Source organism: Bombina bombina, chromosome 2 (assembly GCF_027579735.1).
Source record: "Bombina bombina isolate aBomBom1 chromosome 2, aBomBom1.pri, whole genome shotgun sequence".
Classification (NCBI taxonomy): Eukaryota; Metazoa; Chordata; class Amphibia; order Anura; family Bombinatoridae; genus Bombina; species Bombina bombina.
The window spans coordinates 1115429189-1115452988 of record NC_069500.1 but is presented as its reverse complement, the minus strand read 5'-3'; the positions used below and the strand labels follow the sequence as shown (position 1 = coordinate 1115452988).

At 36.4% G+C, this 23800-nt stretch overlaps 1 protein-coding gene across 2 annotated transcripts in view; it reads right to left on the bottom strand.

The window, feature by feature from the left end:
* Window positions 1-23800, bottom strand: part of GUCY1B1 (guanylate cyclase 1 soluble subunit beta 1) — a 396478-nt gene that overhangs the window by 216509 nt on the left and 156169 nt on the right. The window contains exons 13-14 of one of the 2 annotated variants that reach the window (XM_053703768.1): window positions 22546-22672; window positions 18839-19837 (exon numbers count right to left, since the gene is read on the bottom strand). In XM_053703768.1, coding sequence (XP_053559743.1) covers window positions 19832-19837; window positions 22546-22672 — 133 coding nt within the window. In that variant the 3' untranslated portion in view covers window positions 18839-19831. Of the gene's footprint in view, window positions 1-18838; window positions 19838-22545; window positions 22673-23800 lie in introns of those variants that run through there. The other variant, XM_053703767.1, reaches the window with a different exon arrangement.

The window sequence follows — 23800 nt, the reverse complement described above, 5'->3', positions numbered from 1 at the left end:
TGTACTTTTGTATTTATTTTAACTAGAAAGTTATTAAATAGTTAATAACTATTTAGTAACTATTCTACCTAGTTAAAATAAATACAAACTTGCCTGTAAAATAAAAATAAATCCTAAACTAGATACAATGCAACTATTAGTTATATTTTAGCTAGCTTAGAGTTTATTTTATAGGTATTTAGTTTTAAATTGGAATTATTTAGGTAATAATAGTAATTTTATTTAGATTTATTTAAATTATATTTAAGTTAGGGGGGATAGGGTTAGGATTAGACTTAGATTTAGGGGTTAATAACTTTAATATAGTGGCAGCGATGTTGGGGGCAGCAGATTAGGGGTTAATAAATGTAGGTAGGTGTCGGTGATGTTAGGGACAGAAGATTAGGGGTTAATAATATTTAACTAGTGTTTGAGATGCAGGAGTGTTGCAGTTTAGGGGTTAATATGTTTATTATAGTGGAGGCAGTGTCCGGAGGGGCAGATTAGGGGTTAATAATATAATGTAGGTGTCGGCAATGTCGTGGGCGGCAGATTAGGGGTTAATAAGTGTAAGATCAGGGTGTTTAGGCTCGGGGTTCATGTTAGGGTGTTAGGTGTAGACATAAATTTTATTTCCCCATAGGAATCAATGGGGCTGCGTTAAGAGCTAAACGCTACTTTTTTGCAGGTGTTAGACTTTTTTTCAGCCGGCTCTCCCCGTTGATTCCTATGGGGAAATCGTGCATGAGCATGTTACACCAGATGACCACTGACTTAAGCAGCGCTGGTATTGGAGTGAGATTTGGAGCAAAATTTTGCTCAACGCTCACTTCTTGTCTTTTAACGCCGGGTTTGTAAAAACTCGTAATACCAGCGTTGTCTGTAAGTGAGCAGTTAGAGAAAACTGCTTGTTAGCCCCATACCCCTGTTAACGCAAAACTCGTAATCTAGCCGCTAGTTAATAATAATTTGTTTGCTACTGTATCACTGTTGTGATCAATCAATATAAATCTGTTACCCACTATCAACCTATCCCCAATAGTTAATTAGGTCATACCTGGAGTTGAGGCCCTTTGGATGTCTGGTTCTAAGTCTAAACATCCAGTAAGCCTCATGTTTAGCTAGCAGTTTGTCTAAATCACTCCCTCTTTTGGGTAACTTGACTTTTTCTATAGCACACCATCTTAATGTGGTTATCTCTCCTTGATGTTTTTCTACAAAATGGCGGACTAATGGTGTGGTGGACCTTCCTTGTGAAATGGTGGACAGGTGCTCCCTTATAAGTGACTTTATGTCTCTCAAGGTGAGACCTATGTATTGAGCCCCACACTTTTGACATCTCAGCATGTAAATGACCTCAGTGGACATACAATTCATGCATGACTTTATCTTGAATTCTTCCCCCGTTATATGAGAGGTGAAGGTTTTTGTCTTATCAAGGAATTCACATGGCCTGCACTTCCTATGGCCACAGTATATATTCCTGAGCTAGTAAGCCAAGTAGATGTCCTTGTGTTTTCTGACCTCAATAAAGTGGGAGAGAGTAAGGACTCCAAAGTGGGGCATTTTTGGAGCTACATCTGACTCCATTTTTGGCCAATTCTATCAATTTGTCATCAGCTGCCAGAATATGAAAATGTTTTCGTACTATTTGTGAAATTTGAGGAAACAGGACACTATAGCTGGTGACAAAATTGACACCTTTGAAGGGTTCATGTTTACTTTTTTAGTCGTCCAAAAGGGATGATCTCTGTATGTTCTTAACCTGTCTTCTGGCAGTGGTGATTGTCTTTTTAGGATAACCCCTCTCCTTAAGCCTAAGTTTCAATTCCTTGGCTTCATGGCAGAAATCACTTTGCTTTGTACAAACACATAACTCTTTAAAATAATTTTGAGTTGTATAATTTGAAGAATCAGGTTAATCTGAGATTTAATAATTGTTCTGAAACAGTGACAAGTTATATTTGTATTATGTTAGTTATATTTCTTGTATTTTATTTAATATGTCATGAGCCACATAGTGTAATGTACGTCCCAAAAGCTGATAATGGCAGATTCTTGACAACATGTTAAAAAATATGGTCTATACTTCATTATGTAACACTTATGTGATATTGATGGTATTTTATATGTCTTTCGTTGTACTGTGTGCTCAATAAAAAAACATTTCAATCTAAAATCAGCTTTAGTTTCTGAGTTTTGATGTGCAATCAATTATGTAAATCTATGCTAATTAGCATAGCCTGTATTTTTTTTCTCCAGAAAAAGAGGTTAACCTAGCTACTAACTGTAATGCTTAACTGTTTTGGGAGTGAAATAAAATGGCCTAGATTAAATAAAAATAATTCCATAAACTAATATCTCACTGAAATAAAACTCTTTATATAAAAAGTCCAGTTTAGATTAAAACCCATGACCACACCTCTAGAATGCCCCAAAACAACAAACAGAACCTAATTTGGTACTACAAGGCCCCTGAAAGAGTTTTTGTTCTACCAAGCGAAACTCTAATAAAACAGACATGTAGATGCTTCGAGGCAGCTTCCAAGATGGATGATTTTTTTCAGAGGCTGAGCAAGCAAGATGATAAATCAGCTGCATATTACTTGAAGGACAAGTTATCAATGATTCATTTCTCAATGTTCTGTTTTTATTCAATACGCTAATAGTTTTGATCTAAGTAGTGGAGACATTCTCGCTCTGAGGAACTGGTACGGTGAGGTGTGCAGCAGCAGACTTGCTGAGAACCGGCCAGTGATCCTAGTAAAACAATGTATTAGGCTGCGATAAATCCAGACCTGATAAAAGTGGTGATCGACTACATATATCTTTGAATCTTACCTTGCTTACGGAGGGGGCTACCATGGCGTATTCTGCATTGGAAGAGGAGGTGTTGCATCTTCTGAATGATAATTTTCTGAGGCTGGAGAGACTATCGACAGCAGAATTTGTGAAAGTGGAGAAGAATTGGGCATCCTGTGGGTGTGTGGGCCCCTGAGGATGTAGAGACTGTCTCTGATGCAGTGGAACTAAAGGCTTTGGCCCATTGCATATTGCAAGGAAGGTGGAAGGAAGTGATATCTCAATTGATCATACAGCTGAGTCCCCAGTAGAATAGCATGCAGGAGGTTTGCTGTGTTACTCAATGCCCGACATTGTGCAACAATAAATTAACTAACTGGGAATGGTCTCCCCCTTACCGCTCCACTGACTAGCCTTACTTTGGAGTGAAAGAAGCTCCTGTAGGTGTTTCACAACAATTTAGTAGGCCTTGCCAATAGTTTCTCACAGCCTTTTTCTTGCTTGTCAGAAACAGTCATCTCTGAGATAATTATGCAAGACTCACTTAATGGGATTACTGTGCCTTGCCTCATATTCAATATTTATGCTGACTCTACCCTATTTTTCAGCTCAGAAAGTCAGAGAGGGGGTTAACAGGTTGCCCTTTACATGTTCATGCCCTCTATAAGTATGGTAATATTAAGCATGATGATAATGGCAGGTTTATAAATTGGAACATTGGGTTACCTGTGAGAATACTTTCTTTGAGACATCTTAAGAGTTTATGTAATTTTATGTAGATGGTGTATCACCTTTAAAATCTTCAAGATGTTTTCATTGTTGAGATTGCACAGAAATTATATGCATTGCAGGACTTACCTTTCCTTGGGCCTTGATTTAACACATAGGGCTAGATTACTAGTGGGCCGCTTACAGTTACGCGCAAGCGTTATCGGGTTTATCGCGGCTGTGTGCGCGCATCGAAAGTAGTGCTCATATTACAGGTTGAAAGTAAAGGCAATCACTTGAGAGCAATTGTTTTGATTTCCACTTTTTTTTTGCGATTGTGATATTGTACTTTTGGCTTTTTGCACGTGATGGGTTAGTGTGTGAGCAAAACCTTTTTAATCTCAGTTTAGCAATGTTAATGTGCGAGCAGGAATGCTAAATAGAGTTCCACTCACAATCTAGTCCATAGTGTTTGGTATTTTAAAGTTGTTCCTCTATTTTGTCATATTCTCCTAGTGGACCAGTTTTGTAGTTGCCTAGCTTGTATATGTATGCTAATATTACTTATAGAGGCTGACTGGTAGTATGAAAGCGCATTGCTTGATATATCTTCAGGTACCCTATTGATAATCCAATTTTTATATAACTTGTAGGTCCTGTTGGTAGTAATCTTGGGTATGAGCTTAATTTAATTTATTTCTAGGATAATGTATAGGTCACTCGTCACTCTCTTTATCATAATAGTATTCCAGTCAGCCAGATATGTTATTTGGATTTGCTAGTAAAAAATGTATAAATACATTCAAAGCCACTAGTTAGAGTTATACCTATGGACCACCTTGAAGATTTTAACTGAAATATAGCAAGTATAAGGATTACGGGTATTAGCCTTTTTGCCGATTCGGGGCTGTTCATCATTTTTATTAATATTTTAGTCTGCAATTCATTATAAATGTCAAGCCTTTCCTTACCACCAGAAAGGCCCTATTAGATGATATGAAAGTTTATTATAAAGCTTCTGTGCTTCATATATAAGGCTTGATTTATATAAGACTCCGTAAGGGCCAGATTACAAGTGGAGCAGTATTTAACGCTCCAGCTCGCATGCCAACTGTGATAGAAGTAAGGTTTTAACGCGTTGGGTAGTGCTCGTATGTGATAGAAGTAAGGTTTTAACGCGTTGGGTAGTGCTCGTATTACAAGTTGAAAGTAAAAAGTTTTCCCTCATGCGTTAACCTAATGTGAGCAAAAAGTCAAAAATCGCAATCTCATTAACGTATTCCCCCATAGAAGTCAATGTAGCAAAAAAAGTGGAAAAAAAAAACCTTTCACCCTACTCGGGTGGAAACCCGATGGCTTATTCTCAAGTGCGCTAACCCGACATGAAAATATGAATATTTCACATACCAATGTTGTTTACATGGCAGAATATGTTCTGTCTGTTCATAAATACATATTTCTACATATATCTGATGGCCTTTTGGTACAATATATATCTATTCATATAGATATATATACAGTACTTATACATATATACTGTATATATATATATATATATATATACACATGATTATATATAGGTATAGATATATAAGAATATCTATTTACAAATACTTACAACATATTCTGCTATGTGCAAAACACTGACGTGAAATAATTGCAGTATAAAAACATGAATATTGCATAAATATTCTTTTGATGTTTTCATCTACTTAACTGCAAAGGGCTCCAATGCACTTATATGTATGTCTATATGTGTATACATATATTTCTTTCATATAGGAGGCAAGAGTCCATGAGCTTGTGATGTATGGGATATACATTCCTAACAGGAGGGGGCAAAGTTTCCTAAACCTCAAATACCTATAAATACACCTCCCACCTGACTCATACCTCAGTTTTATAAGCTTTGCCTCCTTAGAAGATGGTGACGCATGAGGTGCTTGATTTCTTCTGTGAGAGGCGCTTCTAAGTATATTGAAGCCCAGTTCCTATCTAAGTACAGTGTTTGTCTGAGGGATGTGAAGGAAGTATTGCCTGATGATGCTATGTTTTCGCCTATGGGGAATCTATTCATAAAGCTCTCTGTAAATCAGTTGCAGGGATTTATCTGCTGCCTCCCTTTATAGATTGGCAATATACTCTTGTACCATTACCTCTGCTGATGTTTCAGTACTGGTTTGGCTGTCTGCTATATGTGGATGGGTGTCTTACATGGTAAGTATATACTTTTATTATTTAAGACACTCTCAGCTATGGATTGGGCACTTTTGTTATATAGAGAATTTTTTATCCTGGAATATGTGATATAAAATTATTTTAGTACTAATGTTTGTTAATATTTCTAGGATAACATTTCATAAAATGTATAATCAAATTTTTTCAGTATCAATATCATGTATAACTTGCCTGTTATCTTATGCACTGTCTGTTCTTATCTACTACATTAGAAATTTAGCCTATTGAGATTCAACCACTGTATCTAACTGCTTCAGCATTCTGTTTTTAACCTTTTTTCTGTTTGTGACTGTGAGGCAAGGAAATAGTTAATCTATGTTACTCACAGCATAAATAGATGAGGTTTCTCACAGAGTACCTCATCTATGACTAAGTGCCTGTAGGGGGCGCGAAACATGTAAGATCCTTTGCTCTAGCTTTTACTGCCATGTCTGTGTACTTTTTAACGTTGTCTAATAAATTTTGATTTTTTATTATTATTTGGATTTGAGAGCCTGCCATCCTTTCTCTGTTAAAGCTATTTTAAAGAGTTTGGACAGATTCTTTCCAAAATCAGTGGATTCAGAATAAAATTTCTCAGGGATGTCGAATAGGATTCAGAATAAGACCTCCTTTGGGAAGATTCTTTCTTACCCATGTAACAAAAAAAACAGAAAAACTCAAGTCTTTCTGAAATGTGTTTCAGATCTAGAACTTTCAAGGGTAATTATCCTATTTGTAAGAGTCCAAATTTTCAAGATGGTGACTATAAGGACTATTCTGCCTTTTATTCAGCAAGGTCACTTCATGTCCACAATAGAATTACAGGACGCTTACATTCACAATTCGATTCATCCAGATCACTATCAATTTCTGAGATTCTCTTTTCTAAACAAGCATTACCAATTTGTTGCTCTTCTGTTTGGCCTTGCAACAGCACCAAGAATATTCTTAATAGTTTTAGGTGCCCTTCTATCTGTATCAGAGAGCAGGGTATTGCAATGTTTCCTTATTTGGACGATATATTGGTATTAACTCAATATTTTCATTTAGAGAATCTCACACAAAACAATTTCTGTTGTTTCTTCAAAGACATGTTTGGAGGATCAATTTACAAAAGAGTTTCTTGATTTCTCAGACAAAGGTCACCTTTTTAGGTTTCCAGATAGATTTAGTGTTCATTACTTTATTTCTTACAGAACAGAGACGTTTGAGATTGCAGTTTGTCTAAACCTTCAGTCTCTTATAATTTTCTTCAGTTGCTATGTGCATGGAAGTTTTAGGTCTCATGATTGCAGCATCGGACACAATCCCTTTTGCTTGTTTTCATATGAGACCTCTACAGCTTTGCATGTTGCACCAGTGGTGCAGGAATTACACTCAGGTATCACAACTGATATACTTAAATCCCAACACTCAACTCTCTCTGACTTGGTGGTTAAACCATCACCTTATTGTTCAAGGGGCCTCCTTTGTTCGTCCTACCTGGACTGTGATCACAACAGATGCAAGTCTCACAGGATGGGGAGCTGTCTGGGGGTCTCTGACAGCACAAGGAGTTTGGAATCCTTGAGAGACGAGGTTACCAATCAATATTAGAACTCTGTGCTATTTTCAGAGCCCTTCAGGCTTGGCCTCTATTAAAGAAAGAACCGTATATTTGGTTTCAAACAGAAGTGTCACAACAGTGACATGAGTCAATCATCAAGGGAGGATGTGCAGTCCTCTAGAAATGCAAGAAGTGTCTCTAATACTTTCTTGGGCTGAATCCAACTCTTGTCTAATCACTGCGATTCATATACCAGGTGTAGACAATTTGGAAGCGGATTATCTCAGCCATCAGATTCTACATTCAGGGAGTGGTCTCTACATCCAGATGTGTTCTATCAGATTGCGCAGATGTGGGGGTCTTCCAGACATAGATCTGATGGCCTCTCATCTAAACAAAAAACTTCCCAGATACCTCTCCAGGTCCAGGGATCCTCAGGCGGAATTGATGAATGCTCTAGCAGTTCCATGGTTTTACCAACCTGCTTGCATTTTTCACCTATTGGGAGTGATCTCAAAGATCATAATGGAAAAATCTTAGGTGTTTCTGTTAGCAGCAGCATGGCCTCACAGGTTCTGGTATGCGGACCATGTCCAAATGTCCAGTTGCCATCCTTGGTCACTTCCTCTAAGACCATATCTTCTGTCTCAAGGCCCGTTATTTCATCCGGATCTCAAATCTCTAAATTTGAAGGCATGGACATTGAATGCTTAGTCCTTAGTCATAGAGGTCATAGAGGCTCGTAAGCCTGTTTTAAGGAAAATATATCACAAGGTTTGGAAAATCTATATTTCATGGTGTTCTACTCATGATTATTCTTAGCATTGTTATAGAATTCCTAGGATTTTACAGTTTCTTCAGGATGGTTTGGATAAAGGTTTGTCTGCCAATACTTTGAAAGGACAAATCTCTGCTCTTTCTGTTTTATTTCACAGAAAGATTGCTAATCTTCCTGATGTTCACTGTTTCGTACAGGCTTTGACTCGTATCAAACCTGTTATTAAATCTATCTCTCCTCCTTGGAGTCTAAATTTGGTATTAAAGACTTTGCAGGCTCCTCTTTTTGAGCCTATGCATTCTTTGGACATTAAACTACTTTCTTGGAAAGTGTTATTTCTCTTGGCTATCTCTTCTGCTAGAAGAGTTTTCTGAATTGTCTTGCGAGTCTCCTTATCTAGTTTTCCATCAAGATACAGCTGTTTTGTGGACTTCATTAAATTTTTGCCTAAAGTTGTGAACTCTAACAACATCAATAGGGAAATTAGTGTTCCTTCCTTGTGTGCTAATTCTAAGAATACTCTTGAAAGGTTTTTACATTCTTTGGATGAGGTAAGAGCTTTTAAATATTATGTTGAGGCTATTAAAGATTTCAGAAAGACTTCTAATCTATTTGTTATTTTTTCTGGTTCCAGAAAAGGTCAGAAAGCCTCTGCCATTTCTTTGGCATCTTGGTTGAAACTTCTGATTCACAAAGCTTATTTGGAGGCAGGGCAATCTCCACCTCAGAGAATTATAGCTCATTCTACAAGATCAGTTGCCACATTTTGGGCTTTCAAGAATGAAACTTCAGTTGATCAAATCTGTAAAGCAGCCACTTGATCTTCTTTGCATACATTTACTACATTTAACCATTTTGATGTTTTTTCTTCTTCAGAAGCAGCTTTTGGTAGAAAGGTTCTTCAGGCAGCTGTCTCGGTTTGATTCTAGTGCCTATGATTTAAGTTTTTTGAATTTTTAAGAAAACGTAATTATTTTTTTGGATTTAATTTCTCAGCGGAAATAGCTGTTTTTATTTTATCCCTCCCTCTCTAGTGATTTGTGGACTTCAACATCTTGGGTATTATATCCCATACCACAATAGCTCATGGACTCTTGCCACCTATATGAAAGAAAACATAATTTATGTAAGAACTTACCTGATAAATTCATTTCTTTTATGGTAGCAAGAGTCCATGAGACCCACCCAATTTTTGGGGGGTTATGATTTTTTTATATAAAGCACTCTATTTATCCTATTCCTCTTTTTTAATGCTTTTATTCCTTTTACACCTCACTAACTTGGCTATACATTAAACTGAGGTATGAGTGAGATGGGAGGTGTATTTATAGGCATTTGAGGCTTGGGAAACTTTGGCCCCTCCTGGTAGGGATGTATATCCCATATGTCACAAGCTCGTGGACTTCTGCCACCATGAAACAAATGAATTTATCAGGTAATTTCTTACAAAATTTTTGCTATTTATTTGTTTATATGTGTATATATGTTTATAAATACATATGTACACACATATAAATATATATATATATATATATATACATACATATACATATTTAGACATGTATATGTATGTATCTCTATGTTAAAGCTCTTTGCATACCTCATACCTTTGAGCCCTCATAACTTTTTTGTGCAATTTTGTAAAATATTTTTTTATTACATAGTGTTATTGTGAGTGTAACTGTACTTTGTAATGTATTTTTGATGTGTTTTGTGACATTTATTGTTTTGCAAAGCAGTTAACCAGAGCTCTGAGTATGCGGTAATCATTCTAGCGTAGATCGCGTAGATTGCGCGTAGATTGCGCTCACACGCTCAACTTGTAATAGGAGCGCTGATCCCAATGCGCGCTAACACCCACAATAAACCCATTTTCACTTGCGAGCAACTGTTAGTGTGCCACTCGTAATCTGACCCTAAATGTTTCCACGTTTTGATGATAATTTGTCCATAATCCCCTATTACTTTTGTTGTTGTTGGAGGGTCATGAATAGCCTCAGTGAGACATAGGAGGACTATTTTATCATGAGGAATAACTTTATATTACACAATATCAGTATGTGCCAATCTCCATTCCTCCTCTACGATTTTTATCATTTGATAATTGTATAGAATACCTTTTCCCCTAATATCCCTGTTTTATTTTTATTTTTTCAATGTGATGGTGGTCCAAAAGTGGCAACAATTTTGGCGAGGTTGCTAAACTCTCTATTTAGAACATTTATACATTCCAAATGGGGGTGATTAAGCACACATTAAGAAGAAAATAGGATGTTTATTTAGTGAGTCTTTTGGGTTATTCAGTGATGTAACAGATACCACACTGTCTATTTCTACCAGTACTCTTGATATGTTCTTTCATTTTATGTAAGCATATGCTAATTGAGATATCACTTGTATGTTATATTGTACTTTAAATTTAAATAAAAATATTATTTAAAAAAAAAACAAGAATATGCAAATATTTTACCATAATGAATATTTACCAAACCTTTCTGTAAGCCTTTGTCCTCAGTGTTACAATTATTGCTTTTCTGCATTGCTAGCAGTTCTTGTTTGCTGTTTTGAGAATTTAACACAACTATGGGGTTGACCACAATTCTTAAAAAAAACATATTAAATGAAGGAACACCCACTAGCTAAAATGTTAGAAAGATAGGTGAAGTGAACAATTCTCATAAGGATAAATACAGCACTCACAGTGTAAGAGATATCTTGTCAGGGTGTCCAGTCTAAATCTATACACACTCCAATAGTCCTCCAGACCCCACACCGTAGTACCTGAGAGTGAGGAGCCACTTACTGGTCTTCTCAAATGCAATGTGTTTTGGCTCCTTAGAAGGACTTTGGCTATGTGATTATACCATTTGTTTGTGCGTTAAACACACAGGCCAAGAAGGTCGGGGTGAAGGTCTGAAGAAGGGGCTTTGTTTGTGTGTTAAACACACAGGCCAAGAAGGTCGGGGTGAAGGTCTGAAGAAGGGGCTCATTACCCTGAAACGTCACATTAAAGCTTTGCATTTGAAAACACCAGTGAGTGCTGCCTCCCTCTCAGGTACTATGGTGTGTGGGGTATAGAGGACTATTGGAGTTATATATTAGATGTGTGCATTTGTATCCTTTGTGAGGATCCGAATGCGGAAGGAAGGAGCTGCTTATTCCTTTCAGATATTTTCTTAGCTGGATTGATTCCTGTAAAAGATCCTCACTCTAAGATCTGTGCAAATCCAAATCTTAGAATGGGGATCTTTTACAGGAATCAATCCCACTAAGAAAATATCCAAAGGGAACAAACGGCTCCTTACTTCTGCATTCGTATCCTCACAAAGGATCATAATGCACACATCTAATATATATATAAATACAGTATATATATATATATATATATATATATATACACATCATCTAAATTACCATACAGTAGCCAGAAATCAAGACCACAATGTAGAAACAGTAGCATTATATTTCAGTAGCATCCCTTAATCATTTTTACTATTTTTATAATCTGTTGTGAAGACTGAACAAAAGTAATAATTTAGACAGTTTGCTATTTGTTTAACTCCTTCCACTACTCATCAGTCTTGAGTCTTATTATCCCTCCTTTACTGATTTAATCTATAGCAGCGTTAATCTGTGGAATCTGTTTTGCCATTTAGATATGTGGGAAAAATGTTTTTCTTTAGCTGTCGTAATTTTCTTTGATTTTAAGTGGCATAAAAAGTAAAGAAGATAGTAAAAAGGCAAATAAAAATAAATAATAAATAATTAATTTCATCACAATTGCCAAGATTCATGTATCATATTGATTAGAAAAAAGAAGTGTTAAACACTAAGAAAAAAATAATTTATTATAGATGATTTTCACATGAACAATTATTGATACAAATAGCATAAATATATTCAGGAATACATTACAACATGAACTGTACTATTCAATAGAAATATCATTACAATATGTACTATACTATAGCAATATCATTACAATATGTACTATACTATAGCAATATCATTACAATATGTATTATACTATAGCAATATTATCACAATATGTACTATACTGTAGCAATATCATTACAATATGTACTATACTATAGCAATATCATTACAATATGTATTATACTATAGCAATATTATCACAATATGTACTATACTGTAGCAATAATCATAATATAGACTTAAGATATTATAGTCCTTTATGATTGATTAATATCTAAATGCAGCGTGCAGCACAATAGTAAAATACCTATTTTCTATTAATATTTACAACCACTTGTATTCTCAAAGTGTTACAAAATATTATAATATTTTTTTCTGTTAAAATGATCTGACTGTACTTTTTACAATATAATTCTTTAGAGCAGGTTATTTTTTCAGTACCGTTGCTAACAGCTGTAAAGGTTAAAAATATAGATAAAGTCCCTTTCAGTAGCCACACCAAATTGCAGTTTCCGTACAGGACACAGTCAGTGACTGGCTGCTATGTGCATATGCCACTTGTCATTGGCTCACAATCTTGCTCATTTGTTACAATGTGTTTTGGCTCCTTAGAAGGACTTTGGCTATGTGATTATACCATTTGTTTGTGCGTTAAACACACAGGCCAAGATTACAAGTCAAGCTCAGTCAATAACGAGCAGTGTGTTACTTTGAGCTCAGCCTCATGCAAACAGTATAGTTTGATCAGGCATTTCAAGTTACTTGTTAACCAAAGCATTTCTATGGCACCTGATACCTATACACCTTTCAATGGTAATCAGATGTAGCTCATATTATAATCTGTCAATTAAGTTTTGCACTCACACAATCCAAAATATAGCTTTTTTATTTAAAGTGAAGGTCAATTTAGATGAATCAGTGCCCGGTTTTTAATAATCCAATTTAAAAACAAGGGCACTTTAATTTATCTAAATTGACATTTCACTCATTTTCTTCAAATACTTACCTTTTAATCTTCACAGCTGCTCCAGCGATTCCCCCGGCAGTCGGAAGCCTCTTCATACGTCAGAAATGACGAATCTGGCTTCCTCGTCATTTTGGACCCTGCGAAGAGGGCTTGCGACGGGCGGAGGAAGCGCTGCAGCGGCTGTCAGGATTAAAAGGTAAGTATTTAAAGAAAACAAGTGAAATGTCAATTTTGATAAATTAAAGTGCCCTTGTTTTTAATAGGATTATTAAAAACCGGGCACCGATTCATCTAAATTGACCTTCACTTTAACAATTTTGAAAACTTGTTATTAAGTTTCAAAACCTGCTATTGTTACATTCAAATTGACATTAACAATTATATAGATTGAATGCAAGGAGTGAATTTAAGCTTAAAACGTGCAACGGAGGGTTAATAAGGAAAAAAGTTTTTTGGTAGGAGCTAAAGAGATAAGATATTTCAAAAATCTGAAACAGGAACAGATTGAGGGTCAGTTGATCATCCCTGCTTTAGGGCCCTTAGTGTCTGAGGGATATAAAGCACCTGTGCTATCTGACATGAATATTACAGCACAGAGCTAACAATAAATAATTAAAATTGGCTTGTGCAAAAATGCAACCATTATAGATTATGCATTCCATGTCGCTTGCATTATTGCACTCAACTTGTAATCTTGGCCATAGTTTGCAAGGGACAGACACTAATGCATAAACAATCTAGACTGTCTCATTAACTCGTCTATTTACTATATCAAATGGCACATACAGTATGTGTATAGATATTAATGCAACTATAACAGGACTACATAGTGTTAATTCTGGTTAGACATATTTCAGGTGAAAGTAACTGTTGTAAATAGTGCATAATGTTTTACATCTAGAATAAATAATTAGAATACAAGGAATGTACCAAAGAGGCAAATGAGCTACAAGTAACAGGAAGTTGTTTTTCGTTCAGACCATATTGAGGCCTAAACTATAAGTTTGTGTATGAAAATGTAATCATTATTTTTGCACAAGGTAAAATAAAAAAGGCAGCATTAAAGGGACATAATACTCATATGATAAATCACTCGAAAGTGATGCAGCATAACTGTGAAAAGTTGACAGGAAAATATCATCTGACAATCTCTGTGTAAAAAAGGAAGATATTTTACCTCGCAATTTCCTCAGCTCAACAGAGTAAGTTCTGTGTAAAAAGTTATCTTTAAAGGGACAGTAAACCTTAAAAAGAATGTTATATAATTCTGCACATAGTGCAGAATTATATAACATTACATTAGCCAAACTTTTTAAAACATAATATTTCCTTTTTATTTTGGAAAAATATCGCTGTTTTACAGACCCGCTCTCTGTACTCTGCTGAGCGGGTCTGTTGTTTTTACTGAGCGCATCGGGCCAGCTGTATAGTCACAGCCCGGCCCGACTGCGCCATTAGACACAGTGCAGCTCGCTCCCGCTGTCAGACAGAGCAGGAGCGAGCTGCACTGTGTCTAATGGCGCGGTCGGGCCGGGCTGTGACTACAGGGAGTGCAGAATTATTAGGCAAGTTGTATTTTTGAGGATTAATTTTATTATTGAACAACAACCATGTTCTCAATGAACCCAAAAAACTCATTAATATCAAAGCTGAATAGTTTTGGAAGTAGTTTTTAGTTTGTTTTTAGTTATAGCTATTTTAGGGGGATATCTGTGTGTGCAGGTGACTATTACTGTGCATAATTATTAGGCAACTTAACAAAAAACAAATATATACCCATTTCAATTATTTATTTTTACCAGTGAAACCAATATAACATCTCAACATTCACAAATATACATTTCTGACATTCAAAAACAAATCAAAAACAAATCAGTGACCAATATAGCCACCTTTCTTTGCAAGGACACTCAAAAGCCTGCCATCCATGGATTCTGTCAGTGTTTTGATCTGTTCACCATCAACATTGCGTGCAGCAGCAACCACAGCCTCCCAGACACTGTTCAGAGAGGTGTACTGTTTTCCCTCCTTGTAAATCTCACATTTGATGATGGACCACAGGTTCTCAATGGGGTTCAGATCAGGTGAAAAAGGAGGCCATATCATTAGATTTTCTTCTTTTATACCCTTTCTTGCCAGCCACGCTGTGGAGTACTTGGAAGCGTGTGATGGAGCATTGTCCTGCATGAAAATCATGTTTTTCTTGAAGGATGCAGACTTCTTCCTGTACCACTGCTTGAAGAAGGTGTCTTCCAGAAACTGGCAGTAGGACTGGGAGTTGAGCTTGACTCCATCCTCAACCCGAAAAGGCCCCACAAGCTCATCTTTGATGATACCAGCCCAAACTCCACCTCCACCTTGCTGGCGTCTGAGTCGGACTTGAGCTCTCTGCCCTTTACCAATCCAGCCACGGGCCCATCCATCTGGCCCATCAAGACTCACTCTCATTTCATCAGTCCATAAAACCTTAGAAAAATCAGTCTTGAGATATTTCTTGGCCCAGTCTTGACGTTTCAGCTTGTGTGTCTTGTTCAGTGGTGGTCGTCTTTCAGCCTTTCTTACCTTGGCCATGTCTCTGAGTATTGCACACCTTGTGCTTTTGGGCACTCCAGTGATGTTGCAGCTCTGAAATATGGCCAAACTGGTGGCAAGTGGCATCTTGGCAGCTGCACGCTTGACTTTTCTCAGTTCATGGGCAGTTATTTTGCGCCTTGGTTTTTCCACACGCTTCTTGCGACCCTGTTGACTATTTTGAATGAAACGCTTGATTGTTCGATGATCACGCTTCAAAAGCTTTGCAATTTTAAGAGTGCTGCATCCCTCTGCAAGATATCTCACTATTTTTTTTTTTTTTTTTTTTTAATTGAGGTTCTTTTCAAAACATACAATTAATAGTTGCCATAACATACATACGAAAGAAAGCAAATTGTTGCAGGTTAAGCTACAAAAACAAGTGAGGGGAATGCACAGTATAATTAAATGGCACATTACACTTTCAGTACAGGCAATAATTGCTGATCAAACTGTAAACCCACCTAATGATGTGAGTGGCCACTCTTGGACCACATAGTTATAGTTAATATAGTATAAGGTGGGAAAACCTTAATGTGCAGGGGCCACTCATGGACTCCAAATGAAGGACCTCTTATTTTTTATATATTGATACTATATTTCTGATGAACTATTTAACAGGGTAGGGTGCTATATATTTGCTAGGTAGGGGAAAAATGAAATTTATTTTCAATGGAGTGAATTTACCATCAGAGTCTAGTATAACAGATATGATCATTCAAGAAATAGTAATATCCCCGCATGTGTAACCTCACGGGAATATATTCAACTGAATAGATTGCTAGCAAGCTACCTCTATACATGGAAATAATAATACTATAACCTGTGGGGGGTTCATAATATGGATAAGAGCCAGACTAAGTCATTGTCCAAATGTGAGGCCTTATTAAGCCAAAAGGGGTATGCCCAGTCAAAATTATTATAGTTAGGGATATTTAAAGGTTACCCTAAACTAAAACTAACAGGAGTGAGTAGGGAACACATTCCTCTGAATGACCTATTGTCCAATCTCATCAAAGGAACACTGACACAAAATAGAAGTTAAAATAAAAGAAGGGTCCTTTGGATATGTTCAAATGCTTCCACAAAATACATTAGTCACTGCAAATACACAAACGCTAAACAATAGAGAAGCCATAAACCCCCTTATTACCCTCTAGGTTTGAATATTAACGCTGTGCTATCTCGGCCGCAGACAGCACAAAGCAGAGAAGAGAAAGGGGTTAAGGGGTAGGCTTGCAATAAGATAACACTGACAGACAATCTGAACATGGTACGTGTGGATACAGTAGGGAACATGTTGTCATAGCTAATACTGTGTTCCTTAATAAAACAGTTAAACAAGGTTATATAGAAACTTTCAGCTATATCTAAGGTGTATAGATGAGATTAGAGAAAGTCTGTAGAGAGCCACCTGATCATGGTTTGACATATTAGTGACATATTATGCTGAGCAAATTCTAAGCAGACAGCCTACATTAACATAGATTGATTGATATTAGGAACTGTGGCAAATAAAAACAAGAAAGTAAACAGTATAAACTTCTAAGTCCCCATATTATAATTTGTTGTGACCGCCAGGAGCCAGTATGATCAGAGTCCCCTTAGCCTTCAAGTGAGGGGGATAATGCTTGGGGATGTGAAACTGTTTAGTCTTACCCCACTCCGGATTTACAAAAAAGTTCTCTGGGTGCCTGCAGTGCAAAGATTAGGAGGGACATCTCTCTGTAGGCAAGGACCCAGTAGGTGCTATGAATATCGTGCTGTGGCAAACAGGATAAGTCTGTGGTCATCACGGGCTCCCTGAGACCAGGAGGGTTGACTCGTATAGTACAAAGATCAGCACCGGCTTCAGCAAAGACCCACCTGGACCTAAGCGATGCAGCAACTCCACAGGCAGTAGGTAAAACTTGAACTCTGAGGCGTGGTATACCTCTCTTGGAAGTCTCAGATAAAGAGGCAGACAACTTGGTAGTGGTTACGTTGTCAGGAGGCATGGTTTCTCCTGGCGGTATCAGCAATCCTAAGGGCTCCGTTATCTTCTCAGCTATGATCTCTGCAGGTGTAGCCCCCACATTTAGAGTCTCACTATCTATGTCCGAGTCGCTCATCTCAGACGGAGTGTTAGGCGTTTGGTGTCGTGATCTCCCAGTGGCACTATCACTAGAGCATGGTAAGGGAACGGGTGTATTCTGTAGGCTGGGGGAGCCAAAAGCGGCGTGCAAAGACTCTCCTAGCGCGGCATGGTGAGCCGCCAGCAGCTCTCGAATCCCTTGTACAATAAGCTCTTCCATTCCCACAGGTTGCTGTCTTGTCTGTAGCTTGCGTCTAGGTTTAAGTTACAGCACTATAGGTGCCGCCTAACGACAGGGCCACAGGCGCCCTGCCGGGGGGTATGCAGTAGGCCGAGATCTTGTAACGGCTCCGGGCGCCGATGCCAGCAGTAAATGTTGAAACACGAAATGAGATAGGTGCAGTGTCCAAAATATAAGTCAGCTCCAGTCACAAATTAGGTAGATCGATCAATTATAGAGTGGATTTCTGCATTTATTAGAAAGAAACTGCAGCAGCACGCAACTTGCAACCGATCATGGCCGCTGCCCGGAAGTTCCCCTCATCTCACTATTTTTTACTTTTCTGAGCCTGTCAAGTCCTTCTTTTGACCCATTTTGCCAAAGGAAAGGAAGTTGCCTAATAATTATGCACACCTGATATAGGGTGTTGATGTCATTAGACCACACCCCTTCTCATTACAGAGATGCACATCACCTAATATGCTTAATTGGTAGTAGGCTTTCGAGCCTATACAGCTTGGAGTAAGACAACATGCATAAAGAGGATGATGTGGTCAAAATACTCATTTGCCTAATAATTCTGCACTCCCTGTATACAGCTGGCCTGATGCGCTTAGTAAAAACAACAGACCCGCTCAGCAGAGTACAGAGAGCGGGTCTGTAATACAGCGATAAGGTTTACTGTCCCTTTAAGTTACTGCCGAGCTGCAGGTAAAAAAATAAATAAAAATGGAAGAAATGAACAGCAACCAATCAGCATCAGCAGTGCTGAGGTCATGAACTCTTTTACTGTGAACTCATAAGATTTCACTTAACTTTCATGAGATTTCATAGTAAACTTCCTTAAACTGAATAGGGAAATAACATGAGTGTGCATGTGGAAAGCTCCCTTGCAGCTCCCAGGACAGGCATACTGATTTGCTGCTTAAAGTCCTTTACAAGGGTGTGTGAATACTTAGGACATTTTGATGTAAAATATCTTTCTTTTTTACATAGAGATGTTCAGGTGATATTTTCTAGTCAGCTTTTTACAGCTATGCTGCATCACTTTCAAGTGTTTCAACATCTGGGTATCATCGCCCTTTAGGTGTACATCTTATGGGCAAAGACCTTAAAGGGACATAAAGCTGCAATAAAAAAAATGATCTAATATGTTATATAATTTTCTTATTGCAGTTTGTATATAACCAAATGGTTAACCCACCCCTAAAAGTTTGAAACAAATACTGAAAGTCAGCTTCAGAGCTGCAAGGTACTGTTGATCTTTAGCTGAACATGGGCCTGTAAACCACTCACAAGCGACATACATGAATAGTCACCAACTACTGCTTTGTCCAGCTCAGGAACAGAAGTGTATTGCTGCTGTGGAGCTGATCCATTTGTGTGTGTGTGTGTGGGGGGGGGGGGGGAACAAATAGTTATAGCCAAGCAATTATCCAATGAGAAAATGGTCTAATGCATTAAAGCCTTTTCTTAATGCAGTTTTGTGTCCCTTTAAGAGCAGATAATATAGTACATTTTTAAGAACAGGCTTTCTGCACCAGGTCTTTCTGTTTCAAGTATCCAGAACAATATAAACAAAAATATGTACAGCTGCCTTTCTAAAACATTCCCTTTCTAGAAACATATCATATTAAATTACATGTTCACAACAATAGCAGAGTATTTAAATATCTACAGTAGTGATTTATTTGAAACAATCATAAAATAAACATTTCTTTTTTTTTAACAATCCATGTAGATAACAATAATCACTTAAAATATATTTTAAGTAGTATTTTTTGGCATACGCAATATTGCCACCAGGGCAAAACATACTATTTATTATATTGGAATATTTAGGAAATATAACTGGAACATAAAATGACAATAAATAAGATGTTTGTAGAGTGCGCACAGTCTAAAGACGCTAGCTGCAGAAGAGGAAATGTAAAATACTTTGTGTGCAAAAGTGAGCGTGACTACTCTCTCAAAAATATAGAGCAGAGTTGATTCTGTTTCATTCTTTTTCTTCAAATCCAAAAGAATATTTATTCCTTGAAGGCATGTAGGAAAAAAAATGTAAAAAGTTAACAGTTATTAGTGCAATATACGTGACATGCAAACTATCCTTAAGATTTTAATTTCTCTGTGAAGGTTAGATCCATAAAAAAAAGCAAAATGCACTATGCCAGACGCATACGTGCACAGAAGACTTTCCAGTGAGTGAGTTTTGTTTGTTCTTAGTTCCTATGTTTGTTTTTTATCAGTTATTGTTTTTCATAGTATTGTTTAATAAAGCCTCATATTTGCAAGCATAATTTTAGTAAAACTGTTAATGTCTCTTTATTAGCATAAAGAAGCATAAGCTTTAGTATATGGCACATCTAATCTGCTCATATTTCTGCTTTAAGTGTAGGATTTATATCTCAATGGATAGCCATATACATACAAAGTATTCTATAAAGTTACATAGTCAGTAGAACGCACTATTTTACGACTCATTGCAAATTAAAGCAGATTAAAAAAGTGTGCTCCCAGGTGCTGAATTGTGCTTAGCCACAGATTGTACTGTGTACCCTTTAATGCATGAGCTTGACTGATGAGCTAGCTAGTGCACTGTGATAGGCACCAATCACTATCTCTCTAGGCTTTATAATTGTCACCTGTTGTGGGCACAAACTATCAGTCTCTGAGTTAAAATAGGCTAACCTTTAACACGCTTACATTGAAAAAGGTGTTAAAACATTGTCTGTAGTGGTACAGCCCTGGCATACTACTGGCTTTTTTTGTCCCTTTATCCATTTATAACTACCCTTTTTATAAATTAGGGATTTTAGAGATGCATTATTTGCTAATGACTTTAAAAAAATATTTAATCATTAACTTCTAGTTTTTTTTTTAAATTTTGTTGGCCATGGGTGCAAGAGAGGAAGTATATTTGTTAGTCTAAAAAAATTATAATTGTTAGCATAGCTAAAAAAAACTATTGTTTATTTTATTTCCCTTCTATTATAGATACCTACTGTCAAATATCCTTGAAAACTCTGTGTTCCCCCTTGTAGTAAGGGACGGACTGACTAGGTTCATAACTTGGGAACCTATCTGCTAGTCTTCACGGCATGCAGGAAGAAGACACTGCATCCACTGCTCAGATTTTCTACTGCAACTCAGGTGGCGTGGAGAGGTTAAAAAGCAGCGTTTATATGACTGCAGCTTTGCAAGTTGCAGTAAGCGGTCTCCGCTTCTTGGGACATTGAGCACTATGATGTATTTTTTATCGTTTAGGGGCTATGATTTAATAATGTAATATTAAACATTTATACTGTTATCATTAATTGTTATTAACTTTAAAATCCGGACAACACTTTCCTGTAAACACTTAGTAGTTTCACACATTCTTCAATAACATTGAACTAGTGTTTCCCAACTCTAGTCCCCAGGACCCTTAAATGGCCAGATATTCATTACTTTTTAACAAGAGCACCGGTGAAATAATAAGCTGATTGGTGAGCTGATTTTACAACTGTGCTCTAGTTAAGATATAATGAATATCTGGTCTGTTAATGGTTTGGGAAACACTGTATTAAACAGACAGTGTACTGAAATATTATTTGTTATACCAGCAACAGCGTATGTTGATCATTTAGGTTTATTTTTGTGACATTTAAACCATTATCAATTATTCTCAAGGAAATACCAATTTAAATGGACTGAGCTTTCAGAAAGAGCAGACCTGCTCATGTTATCTCTCTATATCAACAAAGCCGAATAGGTAAAGGAGATATGTGTAAATAATTTAATACACTACAGCAGGCCAAATGGTTCATTGGTAACACATTAAAGGGGATACCATTTTACAGTACACTGTACCTTTAAGAAGCATTCATTATTGTTCTTTCTTTATGACACCTACTTCTTTTTTTTACAAACTACTCTGATTACAACCTTAAAATAACAGCATTTAATTTCTTTCCTTTCCTATTTATACCTAAATGACACCTGACCAACATGAAGCAATTTAGATAAGATGCCACTAATAATGGCAATGTGTCAGGTAAATAGTTCAACTATTCACAAGGTCAAAGAAAAAAAAAATCACATTTATAAACAAATGAAAAGACCTAGCTGGGTTAAGAAACCACAAAATTGAATGTATCATGGCTAAAGGAATCCTTATTTATCTTGGAATTTATTTATTTTTGCATCTGCTATTGATTGCTTGTTTAATTTACATTTAAGTTGTATTGGGACTAAAATATAATGCAATACGTTTCTATTTACATAGGTTAATAAAGCACTCTAGAGCCAAATGTTAGTACATTGTTAATTAAGTTATTGTTCAGCTTGTGCCCTCTTAAGGAGCACTAAAAGGAAAGCTTGCAACAGGTATATCCTTGATATATGTGGCTACCAGAGAAGTCATCTGTGCTTTAGTCCTCTCTGGCAGAGAAAGGATTGAGAGAATAAATATTTGTACAATTTTGTAAAAATCCAAAAAAAATATTTTTATAGGAAAACACCTTAAGTAGCACAAGAAGTATGTTTTTATATATATACTGAATATGGACATAAAGAACTAGTCATTTATTCATGGAAGGATAGTAACAAAGTGTAACAATCATATACATTAATATACAAATGCCATGTTGTAGAAACCTATTCATTATTGCTGAGTACAGTTATATTTCTCAGATGTTTAGATATTAAATGTCTTGTGTATGCTTTTGTTGTAATAAAGGAATTACACTCTAATTAGTCATACCTCTGTTTCTGAACCCTTTCTGGATAAAAACCAGACTTGCATTGGGTCAGTTTTTCCCTTCATGCTTACTGGTCCTCTGTACTTTAAAACAAACTGAGGATCTGCATTTTCTGGAGTCATAAGACATCTGTAGAAACATAGATTACAAAGTGATGAATGCAAATTTAAAGATTGTTTTTTTTTTAATAATGTGTATTTAAGATATCTTAAATACTAAAAGATAAGAAAAATCTTAAAAAAATAAAAAAATAATTCTTACTCTTCATTGATCTTTAAGTAGCTATCAGGCCAATAATTAATTAAAGATATAAATAGCATTGCTGGAAGAACTGTAGCCTACTGGAATCTGCAAGTAAGTAATTTATTACTCTTACTAGTTGTGCCCAAATGTGCACTTCCTTTCACGTTTAAAATTTAAATAGCATCATAAAAAAATGTTTAACATGTTTAAAGGGACAGTCAAGTCCAAAAAAACCTTACATGATTTAAATAGGGAATGTAATTTTAAACAACTTTCCAATTTACTTTTATCACCAATTTTGCTTTGTTCTCTTGGTATTCTTAGTTGAAAGATAATTCTAGGAGGTTCATATGCTGATTTGTGAGCCCTTGATGACTGCCTCTAATCTGAATGCATTTTGACCACTAGAGGGCATAAGTTAATGTGTTTCATATAGATAACATTGATTTCATGCACGTGACGTTACCCTGGAGTGAGCACTGATTGGCTAAAATGCAAGTCTGTCAAAAGAACTGAAATAAGGGGGCAGTTTGCAGAGGCTTAGATACAAGATAATCACAGAGGTAAAATGTGTATTTCTATAACAGTGTTGGTTATGCAAAACTGGGGAATGGGTAATAAAGGGATTATCTTTCTTTTTAAACATCAAAAATGCTGGTGTTTACTGTCCCTTTAAATAATGTAATGATAATGGGCTATATTACGAGTGGAGCACTAACAGTAATGCGCAAGAAAAAAGGGGCTTATTGTGGGGTTTTTCCGCTCGTACTACAAAGTTGAAAGTAAACGCAGTAGCTTGAGCGCAATTGAAGTAACGTATTTATATGTGCATATATGTATTTACAGACATATATACACACATAAACACATATGTACACACATATATACACACACACACATATATATATATATATATATATATATATATATATATATATATATATATATATATATATATATAAAAGTGAATTGGAGCCCTCTACAGTCAAGTAGATGAAAACATGTAAAAACATA